This window comes from Dryobates pubescens, chromosome 9 (genome assembly GCF_014839835.1).
Source record: "Dryobates pubescens isolate bDryPub1 chromosome 9, bDryPub1.pri, whole genome shotgun sequence".
Taxonomy (NCBI): Eukaryota; Metazoa; Chordata; class Aves; order Piciformes; family Picidae; genus Dryobates; species Dryobates pubescens.
In genome coordinates, this window is record NC_071620.1 from 35842591 (window position 1) to 35858901 (window position 16311).

A 16311-nucleotide genomic window follows, 5' to 3' on the forward strand; every position below is an offset into this window, starting at 1 on the left:
CTGAGGAGACATTCCAGTGTGTGACAACTCTTTCAGTGAAATAGCTTCTTCTAACATCCAATTTCAATCTCCCCTGATGCAACTTGAGGCCACTTCCTCTAGTCCTATCGCTTGTTACTTGGGAGAAGATACAAACCCTCACTTGGCTCCAACATCCTTTCAGGTAGTTGTAGAGTGTGAAGTCTCCCCCCAGCTTCCTTTTCTCTGTAACAGTAAAACCATCCTGTCACAGACCAACAATTCCTCTGGTATCTCCAGAAGTTTCATCACTGTTTCAGGTTACACTCCAGAATTGTAAGAAAACAAAACAAAACAAAACAAATATTGAAAAAGCACGTTAAAAAAACCCAGTAGTTTCAAACATGCTTCTGGACACAGAGCTGGACATAACACAGAGTGCTCTACATTAAATGCAAGACATTTCATTGGCACAGATAGAGAGTTTAAAAGAAAAGAACAAAACAAAACAAAAAATCCACCCAAAACCCCTCCACAAGCAAACAAACAGAGGGAAATGGAATAAAATGTTCCATAAATTGTTATCAGGGAAAAGGACACTGTCTCCCACCCCCCCTGCAAATGCATGCAACACCTGAGACAAACCTGGCAAGTCCTCCAAGTACACTACAGAAAGATTAGTTTGAAAATTACTAAAAATCAGCCCTGCAACAAATTTAGTATTTCACAGTTCCTCACCTGCCTCTTAGGCACAAAAATGTTGCCCTTACGCTGAAGAGAGCAATTCTCTTTTCAGATTTGAGGCATTAAACTATTTTGGTGTACACACTTAGCTCTGCCTCTTGACAACTGAGAATTACAGGAACAGTTTGGCATATTGGGTATTCTGCTAGTAACAATTTGACAATTAATTCTCTTAAACACAATTAACACATATGCCATTGTGTTTCCCTCATAGGTCTGAGACAAAAATACTGCTTTCTGTACGAAATCCTGAAGTAGGGAGAAAGGTAGAAGCCGTGCATCTACTGTGCAAGGAACATGCATTCCCCTTCAAAAGCACAGTGTCTAGATTCCTTCTAGGTAATGGAACAGCAAAACAACCATATTTAAATGCCATTTCCAAACACTTCTTTCTTTTTCCTGGCTCCTTATTGTGATTGCATTGCAAGCTTTAGGGTAGGAGCAAGTGTTCAATCTTCCATCCGATTGAAGAGCTCAGCAGTTAAAAACAATGCCACTCAACATTAACTTAACCTACTTTCCACACCCCAAAATGAAGCCAAAACTCAGAGGAAATCATGTGGTGTGCTCTGGATATTCCATGACTAGCACAGCTGGCAGGGCACAAGCCACATATTTCATAGGTAACTAGGAACACACACATGGTTGTTTTGTAGCGACGCTATCCCACAGGCTCCTGCTGAACCACCGTTTTTCCTCCCCACAGCTTGGTCCAAGCCTTGTGCTATTTCAGCCCAGGAGGTCTGCCCCAGGAGTTATGAAAGGGACTTGGTGGGAACACATCTTTTAAATAATTGGAATCCAGGGGGGAAATTTCACAAGGTATTTAACATACAGACAGTTACTTTCTGTTTGCTGCTTCAGCTGGTAATGAAAGATGTTACACTCCGTTTACTGCATCAACCAGATTCAATTATAGGACTATCAACAGAGTCTTAAGTCAAAGATGAAGCTTTAACGAGCACAGACTGCTCCAACTTTATCTTAACAAAAATTCCACTTTTCCCAACCTGTGGATCATTGAAGACATTTCTTCAGTCTGCCGCCAAAGGTCAGGTGGAAATTGCTAAGTCAGCATATTCTCTGAAGAGTCTCATCCTTAGAGAAGCTTTAAGGGGAATTTTAAAAGCTTTTGTATAAAAACAAATGGTACTGCCTTGCCCACTGAACTAGAGCTTCCCCACTTCCCCCACAAATGCGTCACTGAAGGCTTCAAACATCTGTCACAGGAGTGGTTTTTTCCTCTCTTTCTTCTTAATGTAAATATTCTGAGTTAAGATACATCTAAACAAATGGAGGGAAAAACCTGGCATCACCCAACTCATCTAATTTGGAAATTCAAAGTCCAGTTTATTCATCTGTTTTAACACAGCAAGGAAAATCTTACTTTTCCAACTGAGTAAGAGCCTGAGTTTCTCTCTCCATAAGCTCATGAGCCATTACTGAACTAAAGCGCTTACTGCAGAAGTCCAGCACACCGAAGAAAGGAAATAAGTACTGGTATAACCAGCTCTTTGAAAATGTTTAGCTCTAGGAAGTTCCCTTTACATTTTCCAACATAAATATTTACAGCAGTTTGCAATCTGAAATCAAATTGCCTGATGGCAAGAAGAAACTCAAAATACAAGCCATGAAAGGGAATCATTTCAGAATTAAAACCCAAATCAAAACAACCAATCTTCAAAACTGGCACTTCCCCAGTATATCAAGGTGGGCTTCAGGGGGATTGTTTTGGTGATAACAACTGATTGTGGTTAGAAAAAGAGAGTTTTCACCTCTTCAGACATTTTGCAGCATTAGGTCCAACAGCCACTACCCCTAACATGCAACATGCCTGTGTTGTTACTGAGCTCCCTAGGCAAGGCGCTGCATGCCTGTCCACCCTGCCAAGGACTGGGAATTCTCCCCACACCCCAAGAACCCTTGCCTGGAGCAGTAGCTAAGTATTTATCACACCAACTCTTTCAAGCATCTTAAGGTACAACACAAGTTTGAAGAAAACAGCACTATGCTCCTTTGGTGCCTTTTTAATTAAAGGGAATACACTGCAACAAGGTACTGTTAAATGGTAGCAATGCCCTAAGAAAGTTTATTGGGATAGAACTGATTAGAGAGGACCCTAATGAAGATCAACAAGGCCAAGTGTAGAGTCCTGCACCTGCAGAGAAACAAACCCATGCACCACTACAGGTGAGGGGTTGACCTGCTGGGAAGTAGCTCTGTGGAGGACTTGAGAGTCCTAGTGAAAAAGTTAGCCACAAGCCAGCATTGCGTCCTTGCAGCCAAGAAGGCAAATGGTATCCTGGGGTGCATTAAGAAGTGGGACCAGCAAGTCAAGGAAGGTTGTTTGCCCCTCTACTCTGACCCAGTGAGTCCTGTGTCCAATTTTGGGCTCCCTAGATCAAGAGAGACAAAGAACTACTGGAGAGAGTCCAAGGGAGGGCTACAAAGATGACAAGAGGACTGGAGCACCTCTCTTAGGAGGAAGGCCTGAGAGACCTGGGACTGTTTAGCCTGGAGAAGACCAAAATGGGATCTTACCAATGCTCATCAAGAATTAAAGGGCAGGTGTCAAGAGGACAGGGCCAGACTCTTTTTCAGCAGTGCTTAGTGACAGAACAAGAGGCAACAAGCACAAACTGGAACACAGGAAGATCCACCTAAACATTAGGAAAAACTTCTTCTCGGTGAGAGTGCCAGCGCACCAGAACAGGCTGCCCAGAGAGGCTGTGGAGTCTCCTTCCCTGGAGAGCAGGAGGACACGGTCTCGGGCTGCGCCAGGGGAGGTTTGGGCTCGAGGCAAGGAGGAAGTTCTTCACAGAGAGAGTTGCTGGCCATTGAAATGTGCTGCCCAGGGAGGTGGTGGAGTCACCATCACTGGAGGTGCTGAAGAGGGGATTGGACATGGCACTTGGTGCCATGGTTTAGTAGTCATGAGGTGTTAGGTGACAGGTTGGACTTGATGATCTTTAAGGTCTTTTCCAACCTTATTAATTCTATGATTCCATGATTCCAAACCTGCCTGGATGTGATTCTGCTTTAAACAGGGGCACTGGACTAGATGATCGCCAGAAGTCTCTTCCAACCCCTACCAATCAATTAAGGAAAACACAAGACCATAAGCCTTCACCCTTTTCTTAACAGCCACTTAAGATGTAGATGGCCATAAACCTGTGAAGAGGCTCTTACCCAAGCTTCTCCAGCCCATCCAGCAGTTTGCTATTTACATGTTGATATTTAATAGTTCCATATTAGAAACAGAGGATGGCTTGGGTTTTTTTTTGGTGGGTTTTTTTAAAGTGGGTTCAGGAACAGAGACACACACCTTCTACATTAAGACAGTTGCCTTATAGCAAACCAACATCTATTCTGTGATGCCAGAACTTAAAACAAACAAAAAGTGGTATTCTTCTAAATACTCATAAGAAAGCTGAGATCCTACAAAGGGCAATTGTTCCTGGCCTCAGTTTCATTCCCAAGCTAACTGCCTGCTTTAATAGAAATGTTTGAAAGAGCAACTGCTGAAATCTTACTTTTTGTTTCTCTTTCCACAGCTACATTTTTCATGACCTTCCTAACACCCTGGAGCTCATGCTTCAGTAAATGCCAGATTCTGTAGCATTTTTTACTCCACGCTCAATTAGCAATAAAGAAGACACAAGATGTAAAGGTGAGGCAGAATTACAGGCCTGTGCAGTTTCCACTTCACTGTACTCTGGAATAAATCTAACTGGCTTATACACAGCTTTCACTGCTGCTTTTCTCCTTTCTGTATGAATTCAGTTATTATTTTTTTATCTTACCCTTCACCAATTTCTTGCAGCTCCAGCCTGATTCTAACTGCAATTCGAATGATTTTATACTCCACGAAAAATACAATTGGCTGTTTTCTACCATGAAGAAAACACAACTAAGTTCTCCTTTCCATCATCTTGCAGGTATCCCTTTGCAATCCTGGAATATCATTCCATTATCCCTTTTCTTCATGTCAGTTTAGCTCTCTCTGAAAGCACCTATTTTTGCAACTGCCTGTACCCAGCTGACTCTCTTTGCATTATCCCCACTTTCTTTTCCAAACATTTCACGTGCATATGCAGAAATCTATAAATACACATTCAAAGCTGTCCGTGCCAGCTACAATCAAGTTCGGTTTGCTGGACCTCTATTTAATTGCTTAAATCTTAGCCCAATTTTGTTCATTCTGAATGAAAGTTCTATGCCAGATTTTAGAAGTGTTTTCTTTTATTTTCAGTCATGGTGCCAGCTGAGACCAGTTCAGTTTCCTGCTGGCTTAACAGTACATTAAAATTCTTAAAGTCATCCACGGTCTCGAAACCAACTGGGAAATGATGACATTAAAGATGTTCCTCTCTAGAGGCTTCCCCCACAGTGAGTATTCCCTCCTGGCTGTTGGGACTTTCTCAGCAACAGCTCAAAACTCTGCAACAGGATGGATCAGCACTCACAGATCAGAGCGATTTCCTTCTCCCCTCTCCAGCGCTTGGTCTGTGCCACGTACATCACCGTGCTGCACAGCTCACACACAGCAAGAGCCTGTGCTGTAGTTTGAGGTCCCAGCGCACGGATGACTCACAGGAGAAGTGCAGTGGTTCAACAGGGTGGAATTTCTTGGGGTTTTAGTTCGGTATTTTAAAAGCTAGGAAGTAACCTTTAAGAATACCTTTTAAATGTTAAGATGGTGAAAGCAAAGCAGCAGGAAGTTGGAGAATGCCCAAAGAGAGTGTGTTTACACAAGGCAGTGCACAACATGAGCTGCGCTCACTGCTTGGCTCTGTTTACTACCAATTTCTTCATCATCTTTTCCATTATTTAGCCACCAAGAGTCTGCTTCACAACAACTTTATCTTCTGAGACCTTAGAAGCTGATGTGGTACCAGCATCTCCAATTTACAGGCACAAAATATAGAGAGATTAAAAGATTTGCAATAAAGTGTTGGCTAATCTTGGATCCAGTCACTTAGATCTTGACTTTTTCTTTGGTTTTTTTTTTCCCCTTCTTTAAAGTTACTTAGCATTTTTGCAGCATTTTGTGCTCAAACTATAGCCACAGTGGACATTCTGCAGTTGCAGAAACTCAGAACTTGTGCCTGGGCATCTCAACTCAGCCAAAATGCAGCACACAGATAATGGCTGTTGGCTGAGTTTTGGTCTCCCAGTCTCACAAAAGAAACTCAGTGGCAGAGGCAGGAATTAAACACAGTTAATAACAGAATGACAGAATGGTTTGTGTTGGAAAGGACCTTAAAGATCATCCAGTTCCAACACCCCTGCCAGGGGCAGGGACACCTCCTATTAGACCAAGTTGCTCAAGGCCCCATCCAACCTGACTCTGAACACTTCCAGACTTAGAGCCTCCACAACTTCTCTGGACGACCTGTTGCAGTGCCTCACCACCCTCATGGGGAACAATTTCTTCCTAATGTTTGATCTAAATCTAGCTTCTTCCAGTTTGAAGCCACTACTCCTCATCTTGTCAAACATGTGCAGTTGCCTCAGGACAATAATGAATGCTGTTATATGCCCTACTATTCTTCCCCTTCTTGCAATCTACTCTCAACAGACATTTTGTCCATCACCTGTGGCCACTTACATAGGCCCCAACTATCCTGTGCATGAACAGGACTAGACTGTGCTGAAAACACACAATCAAATTTAGGGAACACCAAACGAGACTGGAAGGGGCTGGGTGAAGGGAGGGGGTGGCAAACTACAGCTTTAAATCCAGTCTGTCTTACATGGTGTATTTTAGACAATCCTTTCACATATAAATGTAGACATTATTCACATTTCAATACAAGTGCTTCAGCCAAGATGATCTCTAGTGGGCAAGATGTTGGAACATACACACCCTAAGAAACAGCCTAAAGATCTTACAGTCTCAACAAGCATAACAAAACCAAACAGACAATCATTATCATACCACATCCCAGATGACAAATAAGAGGCACAGAGTGGTCTACAAGTCTCTTGTAGGCTCAGGTCTACAAAAGACCTGGTCTATTCATTGCACTACAGATGGATCTGCTGGTACTTCAGCTGATGACACACCAATGCAGCCATGCATTCTCTCTACCTTCCTGAGACAGCTTGTGGTTCAAATTTAGTTCACAGAAGAAGTTACATGAAACTAATGGATCTACAGAAACAAGAATTCAACATACAAACCCAAGAACTGCTGCCAAATCAAGGGGTATTTCTCAAAGTCAGAGTCAAAACTGACTTCTTGTTCTGCATCTCACACATTGTCCAGAAATTTAAGCCAGACACACATAGCATCTTTACAGATGCCCACAGGCATGCCACAGAGCATGGAGCAGCAGCACTTCTGATGTGTTAATAATCAACAGACCCTCAGAAACACCTTCTAGTAGAGAATTAGAAACTGTTTGTTTCAGAAACCATACCCAAACCCAGAAGTCAATACTGTGCTTGCACATTTCTTTTGGAACAAGCAAGCACAAGTTACAGAAGTAAGCCTTGAGAATTCTCAGCATTTGTTTGGGTTTGGTTTTTAAGTCATTTGATGCAAATCATGAACTAAAAGCACAGCAGGCCAATCAATTCTCAAGTTTTATAGACTACACAACCAAACACTAAAAAGAGTTACCAACTTGTCAGCTTTCAGTGTGGATCAGCCTATTTCAATACTGAAAGTGCATTACAATTTTAAACCAACTTGCAAACTCTTTGTGAAGTCAAACTTGCAATGCCCAGAAGGGCTGGGCATCTTAAGACCCAGAATATATCCAGCTTTCCAGCAAGCTTAAGCACATTTTTCAGATGACTGCAAAGTTGTTCGTACTATAGTTGCATTTCCTTATCAAATGCAAAGTGTCAAAAGATTTGGAGACTGCTGTGGAACTTTGTGGCCCCTGTCTGACATCTGTTTCAAATTAAAAAAAAAATTGATGGAGAAGGAAAAACAGAAACAGCAACAACTTGTCTTCTTAAAAGTAACAAAAACCTTATCTAGAAAGAGACAAAGTTCAAAACATTTCTGGAACAGTTTTGTGTTGGGGAAGCAGAACACTGTGCTAAACACTGCACACATAATAAACAGGTTTTCATTTTCAACTCTGCAACAGGATACCTCTAGGTAAACAAAACGTGAGTTCTCTTGCCTTCTATATCCTCACAACCATCTGACAACAAACCAAGCCCACTCAGCCCTGCTAAAAGCACGACTCTACCGTAACTGTCCTTCTGGGAATACCTTATGGCTTCCAGGAGAGGTTTTGTTACACCTATGTATCAGTTGGACACATAAATACAAGGTGTAACCACATGCAAAGCAGTCTTTTTGTTAGTTTTAGTGAGCTAAAGCCTCATATGACAAAGTAAATTAAGAGAAGACATCTTCTGGATGTCTGAAGAAGGTATTTTCCTCTTCTGCAACACGCTGATTTTCTGGAGGGGTAGTGATGCTGCTTTTGATTAGCAACACGATAGGTAAGAGATCAAGACCATTCCAATCACACAGCTGGCAGGTAACCCATGTTGGGCTTTTCCTCATCATGCCTTTGACCTTCACCTTGGAAACTCCTAAGCATTTTCCAGAATTTGCATATGAATCCAACCCATATCCTTTTGAGACCTGCAAAACATGATTTCTCTCACATTTTAGCCATTCATCCCCGCTGTGGGAGTGACCACAGCTGTTAAGTTAGTCCAAAGACAAAGCCTGACATTGTGCACAACTCCCCCTACCAAACTGGTGCACTTAGTGATGGTAACATTGTACACCTAAGGACCCATTGCAGCAGGAAGCAGGGAAGGTTGATAGGACAGAACACCATTATGGAACCAGCACAGCACAGCAAATGCCTTCTTGGTCCCCTTCAGATACAACATGCTTATTCTGCCACAGTCAGCCATTAAAACCATGTCACTAACACACAGTCATGAAAACCAATGGCCAACTAATTTAATTACTCGGGTTTTATTTGCAAAATAATGCTTCTCATATCCTGTCCTCTTGATAGAGGATTTTTTCCCTGCTGTAAAATCAAGTTAGTAAGCACAATATTGACTCATCTATAAACAGAGAGTGAAAGCCAAGGAGGAGGTGACCGTTACAGAATTGCTTTGGTTGGAAGACACCTTTAAGAGCATCATGCCCAACCCTTAACCCAGCACTGCCAGGTCATCGCTAAACCACGGCCCTCAGCACCACAGTTACACCTCTTTTAAATCCCTCCATGGATGGTAACTCCACTACTTTCCTGGGCAGCCTGTTCCAGGGCTTGACAACACTTTAGAGAAAATATTTTTCACAATGTTCAACTTAAGCCTCCCTGGCACAACTCCAGGTCATTTCCTCTTGACCTATTGCTTCTTCCTTGGAAGATGAGATCAACCCCCACCTTACTACAACCTCCTTTCAGGCAGCTGTAAAGAGCAAGAATGTCTCCCCTCAGCCTTCTTTTCTCCAGGCTAAACAATGCCAGTTCCCTGTGCCACTCCTCATAAGACTCCCAAGAAGGAAGTAGGCCTAAGCACACAAAAAACCAAACCCCACAACCCAAACATCTTCACTGATCATGATACTTCAGAGCCACTGCTGCTCTGCCAAAGGCTGTCAGCTCTCTCAGAAGTGTACAAAATGAGAAAACTCAAGCCATGTTGCAAGAAGAAGAGCCTTAAGGTTTCCTGCCAAAAGCTTAAATTTAGCTCTCCATATTAAACAATGCTACTTCATTTCCCCCAGACAAAAAGGCTGCTTACGGTAAACACAGGCAATATTAAACCATTCAACACTTATTTCTGTGCTGAAGCAAACCTCAAATTAACTAATGGCAGTGTGTGGGGGGAGTGTTTATGGTGGGGTTTTTCTGTGTGGTTTTGGAGGGGGAGAGAGAGGGATTATGATGGGGTTTTTCTTAGGGGAAAATACTTTAGGTTCTTGGACTTGATTGTTAATTCTCCAAGCTGACTTGGACTGCAAGTGCAACCCACAAAAGGATAGGGAGTGTCAAGGGTTGTTCAACAGTGATCTCTCAAAAAAGTTAAACATTGATGGGCTCTGGACAAGTCCAGTCAGAGCTGTTGGCGATCTGATTGCTATGAGGCAACCACAGGAGCTGAGACAAGGAAGGGAAAAGCCAGGTAATGCCATAAAGTGTTCTTTGTATATAGTACAAAAGGTGACAATCAGGGTTGGACAACTTAAAAATATCTTTTAACCTAAAAATAGAGGCTACTTAATCTGACATCTTTGCTTTCCAAAAGTTGTAAGAGTTTGTAGAGTTTCACCTTCAACCACATCTATTCTTTCTGCAGCTTTAGTTATCATGGGTGCTAATTACCATGGATTAAATCACAGCGCTAAGAAACCCACATTTTTTAAAGTTTTAATGGTTAAAAGTGTCATCTTAAGATAGGTCTAACTTTGCATACACAAAAATAAGCTGTCAGAAAACAGACCTGTGAAATCTTTCAGCTTCCTCAAGTCCCAGCCAAAAAAATGAGGGTTTAAGCAAATATTTTCTGCAATATTCTCAGAGCCTGGTAAAATGACTAAAGAACCTGAAATTTAGTTTTCCTCATTACCTGGACTAAAAATGGAAATAGGGCATAACTAACAAGAAATAAACTGATTCTTCAAATCACTTCATCTCTAATAGCCCGTGATAGTAGCAATCCATGCTCACCATGTGTTGAAGTTTGCAGTACCTGCATAGTTTGAACACTCAACCATTCCAGCATAATTTCAAATTACAGGCTCACTGTACACCTCTATTCCCCTTCTCAGCATTTAACCCATCTTAATTCATTCAAGGACTCCATTAGTTGTGGAATAAGAGGAACTGATGAAAACTGCTATTACGGGGGACAATAAAAGCTAAACGACTGGGGAAATTACGCAAGGGGGGGGAAAGTGGTTTATAAAAGTGGTTTATTTCTTACACAATTAAGAGTTTAATTAGATTATTTATTTTAAATGCGTTTCTTTAAGTGGATAGAAAGCTTTACAACAGACTTAACTCCTATTGAGTTTCAAGCAATAAAAGAGGAGATATCAGACAGAGTACTAAATTAGATCACTCTCATATTTGATCGGAAAACAATAAGCTCAGCTATGTCAGCAACCTGGTAAGAGGCAGTATTAAAAACTGGGCTCTAATTTATTGCTTCACCATCAGTGAGAAGGAGGAAATGGCATCACTTAAACATAAAATTTCTGATGTGATAGAGGCTTACCCATCACTCCCCAACAATGCTACTCAGCACTTCCTGAATAAAGACCCTGCAAAAATATCATCTCTAGCCGAGATTGTTAGAGGTAGCAGCGATGACAGTGCCCAAACACAAGGCCCTGGATACAACTGTAAGCCCCAACGCCTGAGAGCCTCTCGGCTGTAAACTAACCAAAACACATGCAGATGTTTGTTGGATTTTGGCATAAAAAGCTACAACTGGAACCAGAAGCTGTTGCTGCCCCTAAAACTGTGTTGATGTTTGTGGTTTTGCCGTTGCTTTTACTCTTTGAAGGGTTGTCTCCCTACTGCAACTGTAAAACTCACATTAAAAAAGCTGATGACAGCTACGTGTGAGGACACAGGTGGAAGCATGTTCTCCTGAAAGCTGCATACAAGGGTGGGGATGGAAGCATGTTCTCCCTTGACATATACGTCTGCTCATCAAATGACCTGTATTTTTTCCCCTCATTTAATTCCTCCGGGGCCACTTCTACCAAGACAGTAACAAATAACCACAGGATCAGATTTCTTGCATTCATCAGCCAGTCCTGGGCTCGGTTAAGTGCACTGGGATTTTGTTCAAGGAAATGCCTGGACACGTAAGCTTGCCAGTTTGTGGAGTAGGTCACTTGCCTGACTGTTCCTTCCCAGAGCCAACAAGCTACCATTTAGCCTTGCAAAGGCAGGACAGCGAGGCGACCAAGGTCAAACCCAGCAATGCCTGAGGCGGCATGGGTGAACAGATAATAAACAGTAAGGAGGCACGCATGGGAGGAGAGTGATCCCCTCAAAAGCAAGCCAAACTGATTACTATTAAGAAAAACAACTACCAGCTGCTTCTACATTACACATTTCCCACCTCCCTGAATATCTCAACTGTAAAATCTCTGGTAAGGAAACTACACCTTTGTTGCATTTTCAAAGTTCATGCTGGTTATGGCTATAAGCTTGAGGATATCAAGACTGCTGTCAAGCACACAGACTGCGAGAGTAAGAACAGATTCTACTACTTCTTTCTCTCAAAATTTGAGCCATCTCAAGGACGACTCCCAACACTTGCTCACAAACTATTTTTGGATCAAACCAGCCTCTGAAATACATATTCCTTTAACCTTGTAATTGAAACTGCAAAGGGGTTTCCCCAAGAGCTTTTCTTTCTCAGCTGAGAGCTACCTACCTCTCAGATTTCTGGGATGTATCTGCTTTGTCCGAGGCATTTTCCTGTAATCTCATACACCGTTTTCTCCTCTCAGAAGTGAAAAGTACAGCAAGCAGAGAGGCAGCAGCTCCATGAACTTGTGAAAGGGTTCAGTTAATCTGTATGCTAAAAGAAGAGAAAGAAAAATTATGAGATCTGTGCATTAGTAAGGAATAAAGATACCTATCTGGTCCCTTTTGTCCTCAAATTGCTATGGAAATTAGTGATGAGCAAAAACTATTTCTGCACCTATCCTTTTACAGAGTGAAATGTTCCAATGACTTAAGGAAACTACACTAGGGGGAAACTCCTTTTGGGATTACTCAGGAAGCATGAAAAAAACTGACACTTTTCCACATTTGTCAGCTGTTTTCGAGCCAGAAAATGTCTTCCAACAACTCCTGTCCCATGCAGATAAATCCAGAAAGCTAAACAGAATTTCACATCAGGCTTTGAGATACTGATCTTCATTTCGAGGTGGGGGGAGAGCAGAGTGGAGGGCAAACACCCCGTATCAGCAATAATCCACCCTGTCTGTAACATCAGCTACCTCCAGGCTCCTTACATGGAGTGTGCAAGTCCAGAAAAACTCCCCACAGGGATATTTCTGCTTTAGTGTCAGTGTACACAAACCACACTGGCTCTTGACCCACCTGCGAGCTGTTGCACAGCAAGTTTCTGCCCTGGCACAGTCCTGAATTTACAGGAGGCTGCAGCCAGCAAAGCCCCAATGCAAATCACCCTCACAGAACAGGGAATGCTTTTAACAGCCTAACACACGGATTCTCTGCTAAACTGGCACATTTTTAACAGTAATACTACCTCATGTTAGCAGATTAAATTTTTAGCAAAGACTAGGAAGAAACTTGACAAAAAATTACACATTTCAGAACAGCCCCTAACATGGACAAGTTGATTAAGGGTCACTTCTCAGAGGAGAAAGTATATTGATTTTTCAGCATTCAAGTATCAGTTCAGGGGGTTTGTTTTAAAGACACGTTTGTGTAAAAATGGAACTCAAAATAGGCTCCTTGCAACCACCCCCTTCAGTCTACAGGCTGTTGAGGAACATAATCGTTAATTTTTAATGTTTCTTTTGTCTGTTGCTGCATAAAACGACCCAAACAGGAGAAAAAAATGACTGCAACTGACACAAAGGAAAGCTGGAAAATGTTCTTCTGACTAATGGCTCTTCACTAGGGCATAACTGCACGTTAAAGGAAAAAATACGGAAAAATCCAAAAAACAGAGCACACAGCCTGTCAAGTTGTTCACTCGTACCACTTCATCTGCAAGGATAACAGGGAGATTGAGAAATGAAGTAAAACCTGATGTTAACAAGGTCCATTTTTCCTGCTCTCAGACACAAACTGGAGATGCAGAGAAGAGGCTTGAAGCAACCAGTATCCCCTACAACCGCTCCCACTTCACTCAGGGTGCTGCCGGGCTGAGATTTGTAAAGATTATAATAAAACCCGTCACTTCTTTATGCGAGTTATTTGGAGCAGGAGTTTGAAATCCCCCGAGGTACCCGTAAATCACAAGCACTTCCCGATGCTCCCCTGCAGCACAAATGACATCTTATTTACGCTTTAAAACCACCAATTTCTCCCGCGCACCAGCAGAACTCATTCTTTCGGGGTGTGTGGGGGGGGAGAATGAGATAGCCGTGTGAAAGCCACGGCAGCCACACCGTGCAGGACCCGAGGGAAAACTCGTTCCCTCCTTAATTTGACAAAAAAGGAAGAGGGAGAAAGGAGCCTTTGCCAACGCAGCGGTCACATCCCCTCCTCCCCCCCTAAAAAATGCAGATCAGGGAGTGGGGCGGGGAGGCAGGCAGCCCCGGGGCCCGGAGAGCCGTCGGTATGTGCGAGCAGGGTTGCAAAGGGAAGGGGAAGAGAGAGAGGAAAAAAAAAACATGAATGAATAAAGAGGGAGGAGCCTGGGAAAACCCCTCTGCAACGCCGCACCGAACAAAGCGCTGCTCACATGCCGGAGAGGGGGGGAAGCCGGGGGGGGGGGTGGGGGGGGTGGCCGCAGCCCGGCACCCAGCGGAGACGGCGGCGGGAGGAGTCGGGCCGGGGCTCCACAGCACCCACCCTCCCCACCCCCTTCCCTGACCTCGGCTGCAAAGCTTGCAGGCGAAGGGGATGGGGGGGACACGAAATCGCACAGAGCATCCCGCCCGAGCGCTGCCCGCCTGGGGCTGGGGGTGCAGCCAGAGCGCGGAGTCCCCGCGGCTGCCCGGCGGGGCCCGAGGTTGGGGGGGAAGTGGGGCCTGCCGTCCTTCCCGTCCACCCCCCCGCCGGCAGAGCATACATTGTGTTGTGCCTGCCGCAGCTCCGCGCAAAGGGGGCCACCGGCTGTGGCGGGGGCACCGGCCGCAGCGGGGAGCGCCCGTCCCGCCCTGCACCGCCCCTCCACCTCCCCACAGCGCCTCTCGAACCCTTCTCCCACCACCAACCCCCTCCACGGGGCCCGCTGCAAACCTGGCTTGAGGGGCCGGCGCGGCGGCGGTTGATGGCGGCGGCGGGGAGCGCGGCGACCCCTGCGCGGCGGAGGCAGAGGGAGAGAAGAGGAGAAGGTGGGGGGGAACGCGAGGGGGGGCCGGGATCCTCCTTCACTTGACAACCTCAAACACAAACATGACCCAGCGCCGCCGCCGCGCCCGGCCGCGCACACACACACACACACACACACACAGAGCCCGGCACCGACACCCACCCCTCCTCCTCCTTCTCCTCCTCCATGCACCGTCCCCCCGGGCCGGCCAAGGCGCCGCCCCCCGGCACGGCCCCCCCTCCACAGCCCCCCACCGCGACAGACCCCTCCCCCCGCCATGTCCTACACGGCAGCCGACCGACCCCAGACCAGACGCCCCCCCTCCCTCGGGACGACGAAGTGTGTGTTGGGGGGGGGGGGGAAGGACACACAATACTGGGGGGGGTGGGGGAGGGAGCCTCCCCTGACAGGCGGGGCGGGCCCGGCGGGCACAGGCGGACTCAGCGCATCCGCCGGGCTCCCCTCAGGGAGAGACGCGCTGCCCCGCCTCGCCCCGCCCCTTTCCCCCCCAGCCCCCCCGCCTGTAGCGCCCCGGTCATTAGCGGGGGGAGGGGCGCGAGGCAGCGGCGCGGGCCGTGATTGGGAGGGGGGAGGGGGAGGGGGGGCGGGGGGTGTTTTACCTTCTCTCACTTTCTATTGCAGGAAGCGGGGCCGGAGCAGTGACGTCACCGGGTCTCCCGGCCACGCCCCCTACCCCCTCCCGGGGCGGGCGGGCGGGAGGGAGGAGGGGTCGGGGGAGGGGTCACCGAGGGGGTTTCCTCGCGGCCCGATGGGGGGGGGTGGGGGGAAGGGAGGGAGGGACAGCGGCATAGCGCGAGGCACAACAGACGCGCCACCGCCTTGCGGGCGGGACCCTGCGGCCGGGCCTGACACTGCCACCGTCCCGGAGCCGTGAGTGGAGAGGGGGGGACCCTCGCCGTCGCGCGGCAAGTCTCCTCAAGGGGTCCCACGCAGCCCCACCACGAAGCTGCGCCTCACCCTGAGGGCAGAAAGTTACAATCGCGTTCCCTCTCCACCCCGTCGCGTCGCGCTCCCCCCTGCCGCGGCCCGGCCCCCGGGGCACCGGCACGGCACGGCCACACGCACACACACACAGAGACGCAGAAAGCCGGGGCTGACGCGGAGATCCCAGAGGTTCCTCCCCGCCCGGGCTTCCCCCGACACCCCGGCCCGGCCCGGCCCGCCGCGCCCCGGCGCCGGCGGGGAAACTCACCGCCGCGCCGCGCATCCTGACCGCGGTTTAACTTTTCATCCCGGGCAGCAGCCGGCGGCAGCGAGCCCCTCCGCCGCTGGAAGTGGGCGGGGGAGGAAATACGAGGAGGAGGCGCGTCGTGCTCGCCGCCGCCGCTGCGCCCCTTTTTTGGCTCGGGCCCGCGGGGTTTTAGCGGCGGGGGGTTGGGGGGCTGTGCAACGGAGATCAGTTTCCTGCCTGAGCTGTGTGTGCCTATGCGTAGGGTGTGTGCTCTCTGCCGGGTAACTCTGCCCGTCCGAGAGCTACGGCCCCCTTCCCCAGGCAGGCAGATATGGCCAGCGCCGGTAAACGCTGTGCCTCCTCCCCGTCGTCATAGAATCATTAAGGTTGGAAAAGACCTCAGATCAGCAAGTCCAATAATCAGCCTACCACCGTGC

The 16311-nt window shown here is 46.7% G+C and overlaps 1 protein-coding gene across 6 annotated transcripts in view; it reads right to left on the bottom strand.

The window, feature by feature from the left end:
- Positions 1 to 15964, bottom strand: part of HIVEP1 (HIVEP zinc finger 1) — a 151428-nt gene extending 135464 nt beyond the window's left edge. For 4 of the 6 annotated variants that reach the window (XR_008462395.1, XM_054164466.1, XM_054164467.1 and 1 more), the window contains exons 1-2: positions 14610 to 14770; positions 12100 to 12246 (exon numbers count right to left, since the gene is read on the bottom strand). Coding sequence is in view for 5 of the 6 variants with exons in the window: in XM_054164466.1 (XP_054020441.1) it covers positions 12100 to 12139 (40 nt within the window). In the remaining variant the exon portion in view is untranslated. Of the gene's footprint in view, positions 1 to 12099; positions 12247 to 13448; positions 13470 to 14609; positions 14771 to 15895 lie in introns of those variants that run through there. The other 2 variants (XM_054164464.1, XM_054164465.1) reach the window with 2 other exon arrangements.
- Positions 15965 to 16311: the final 347 nt, after the last annotated feature.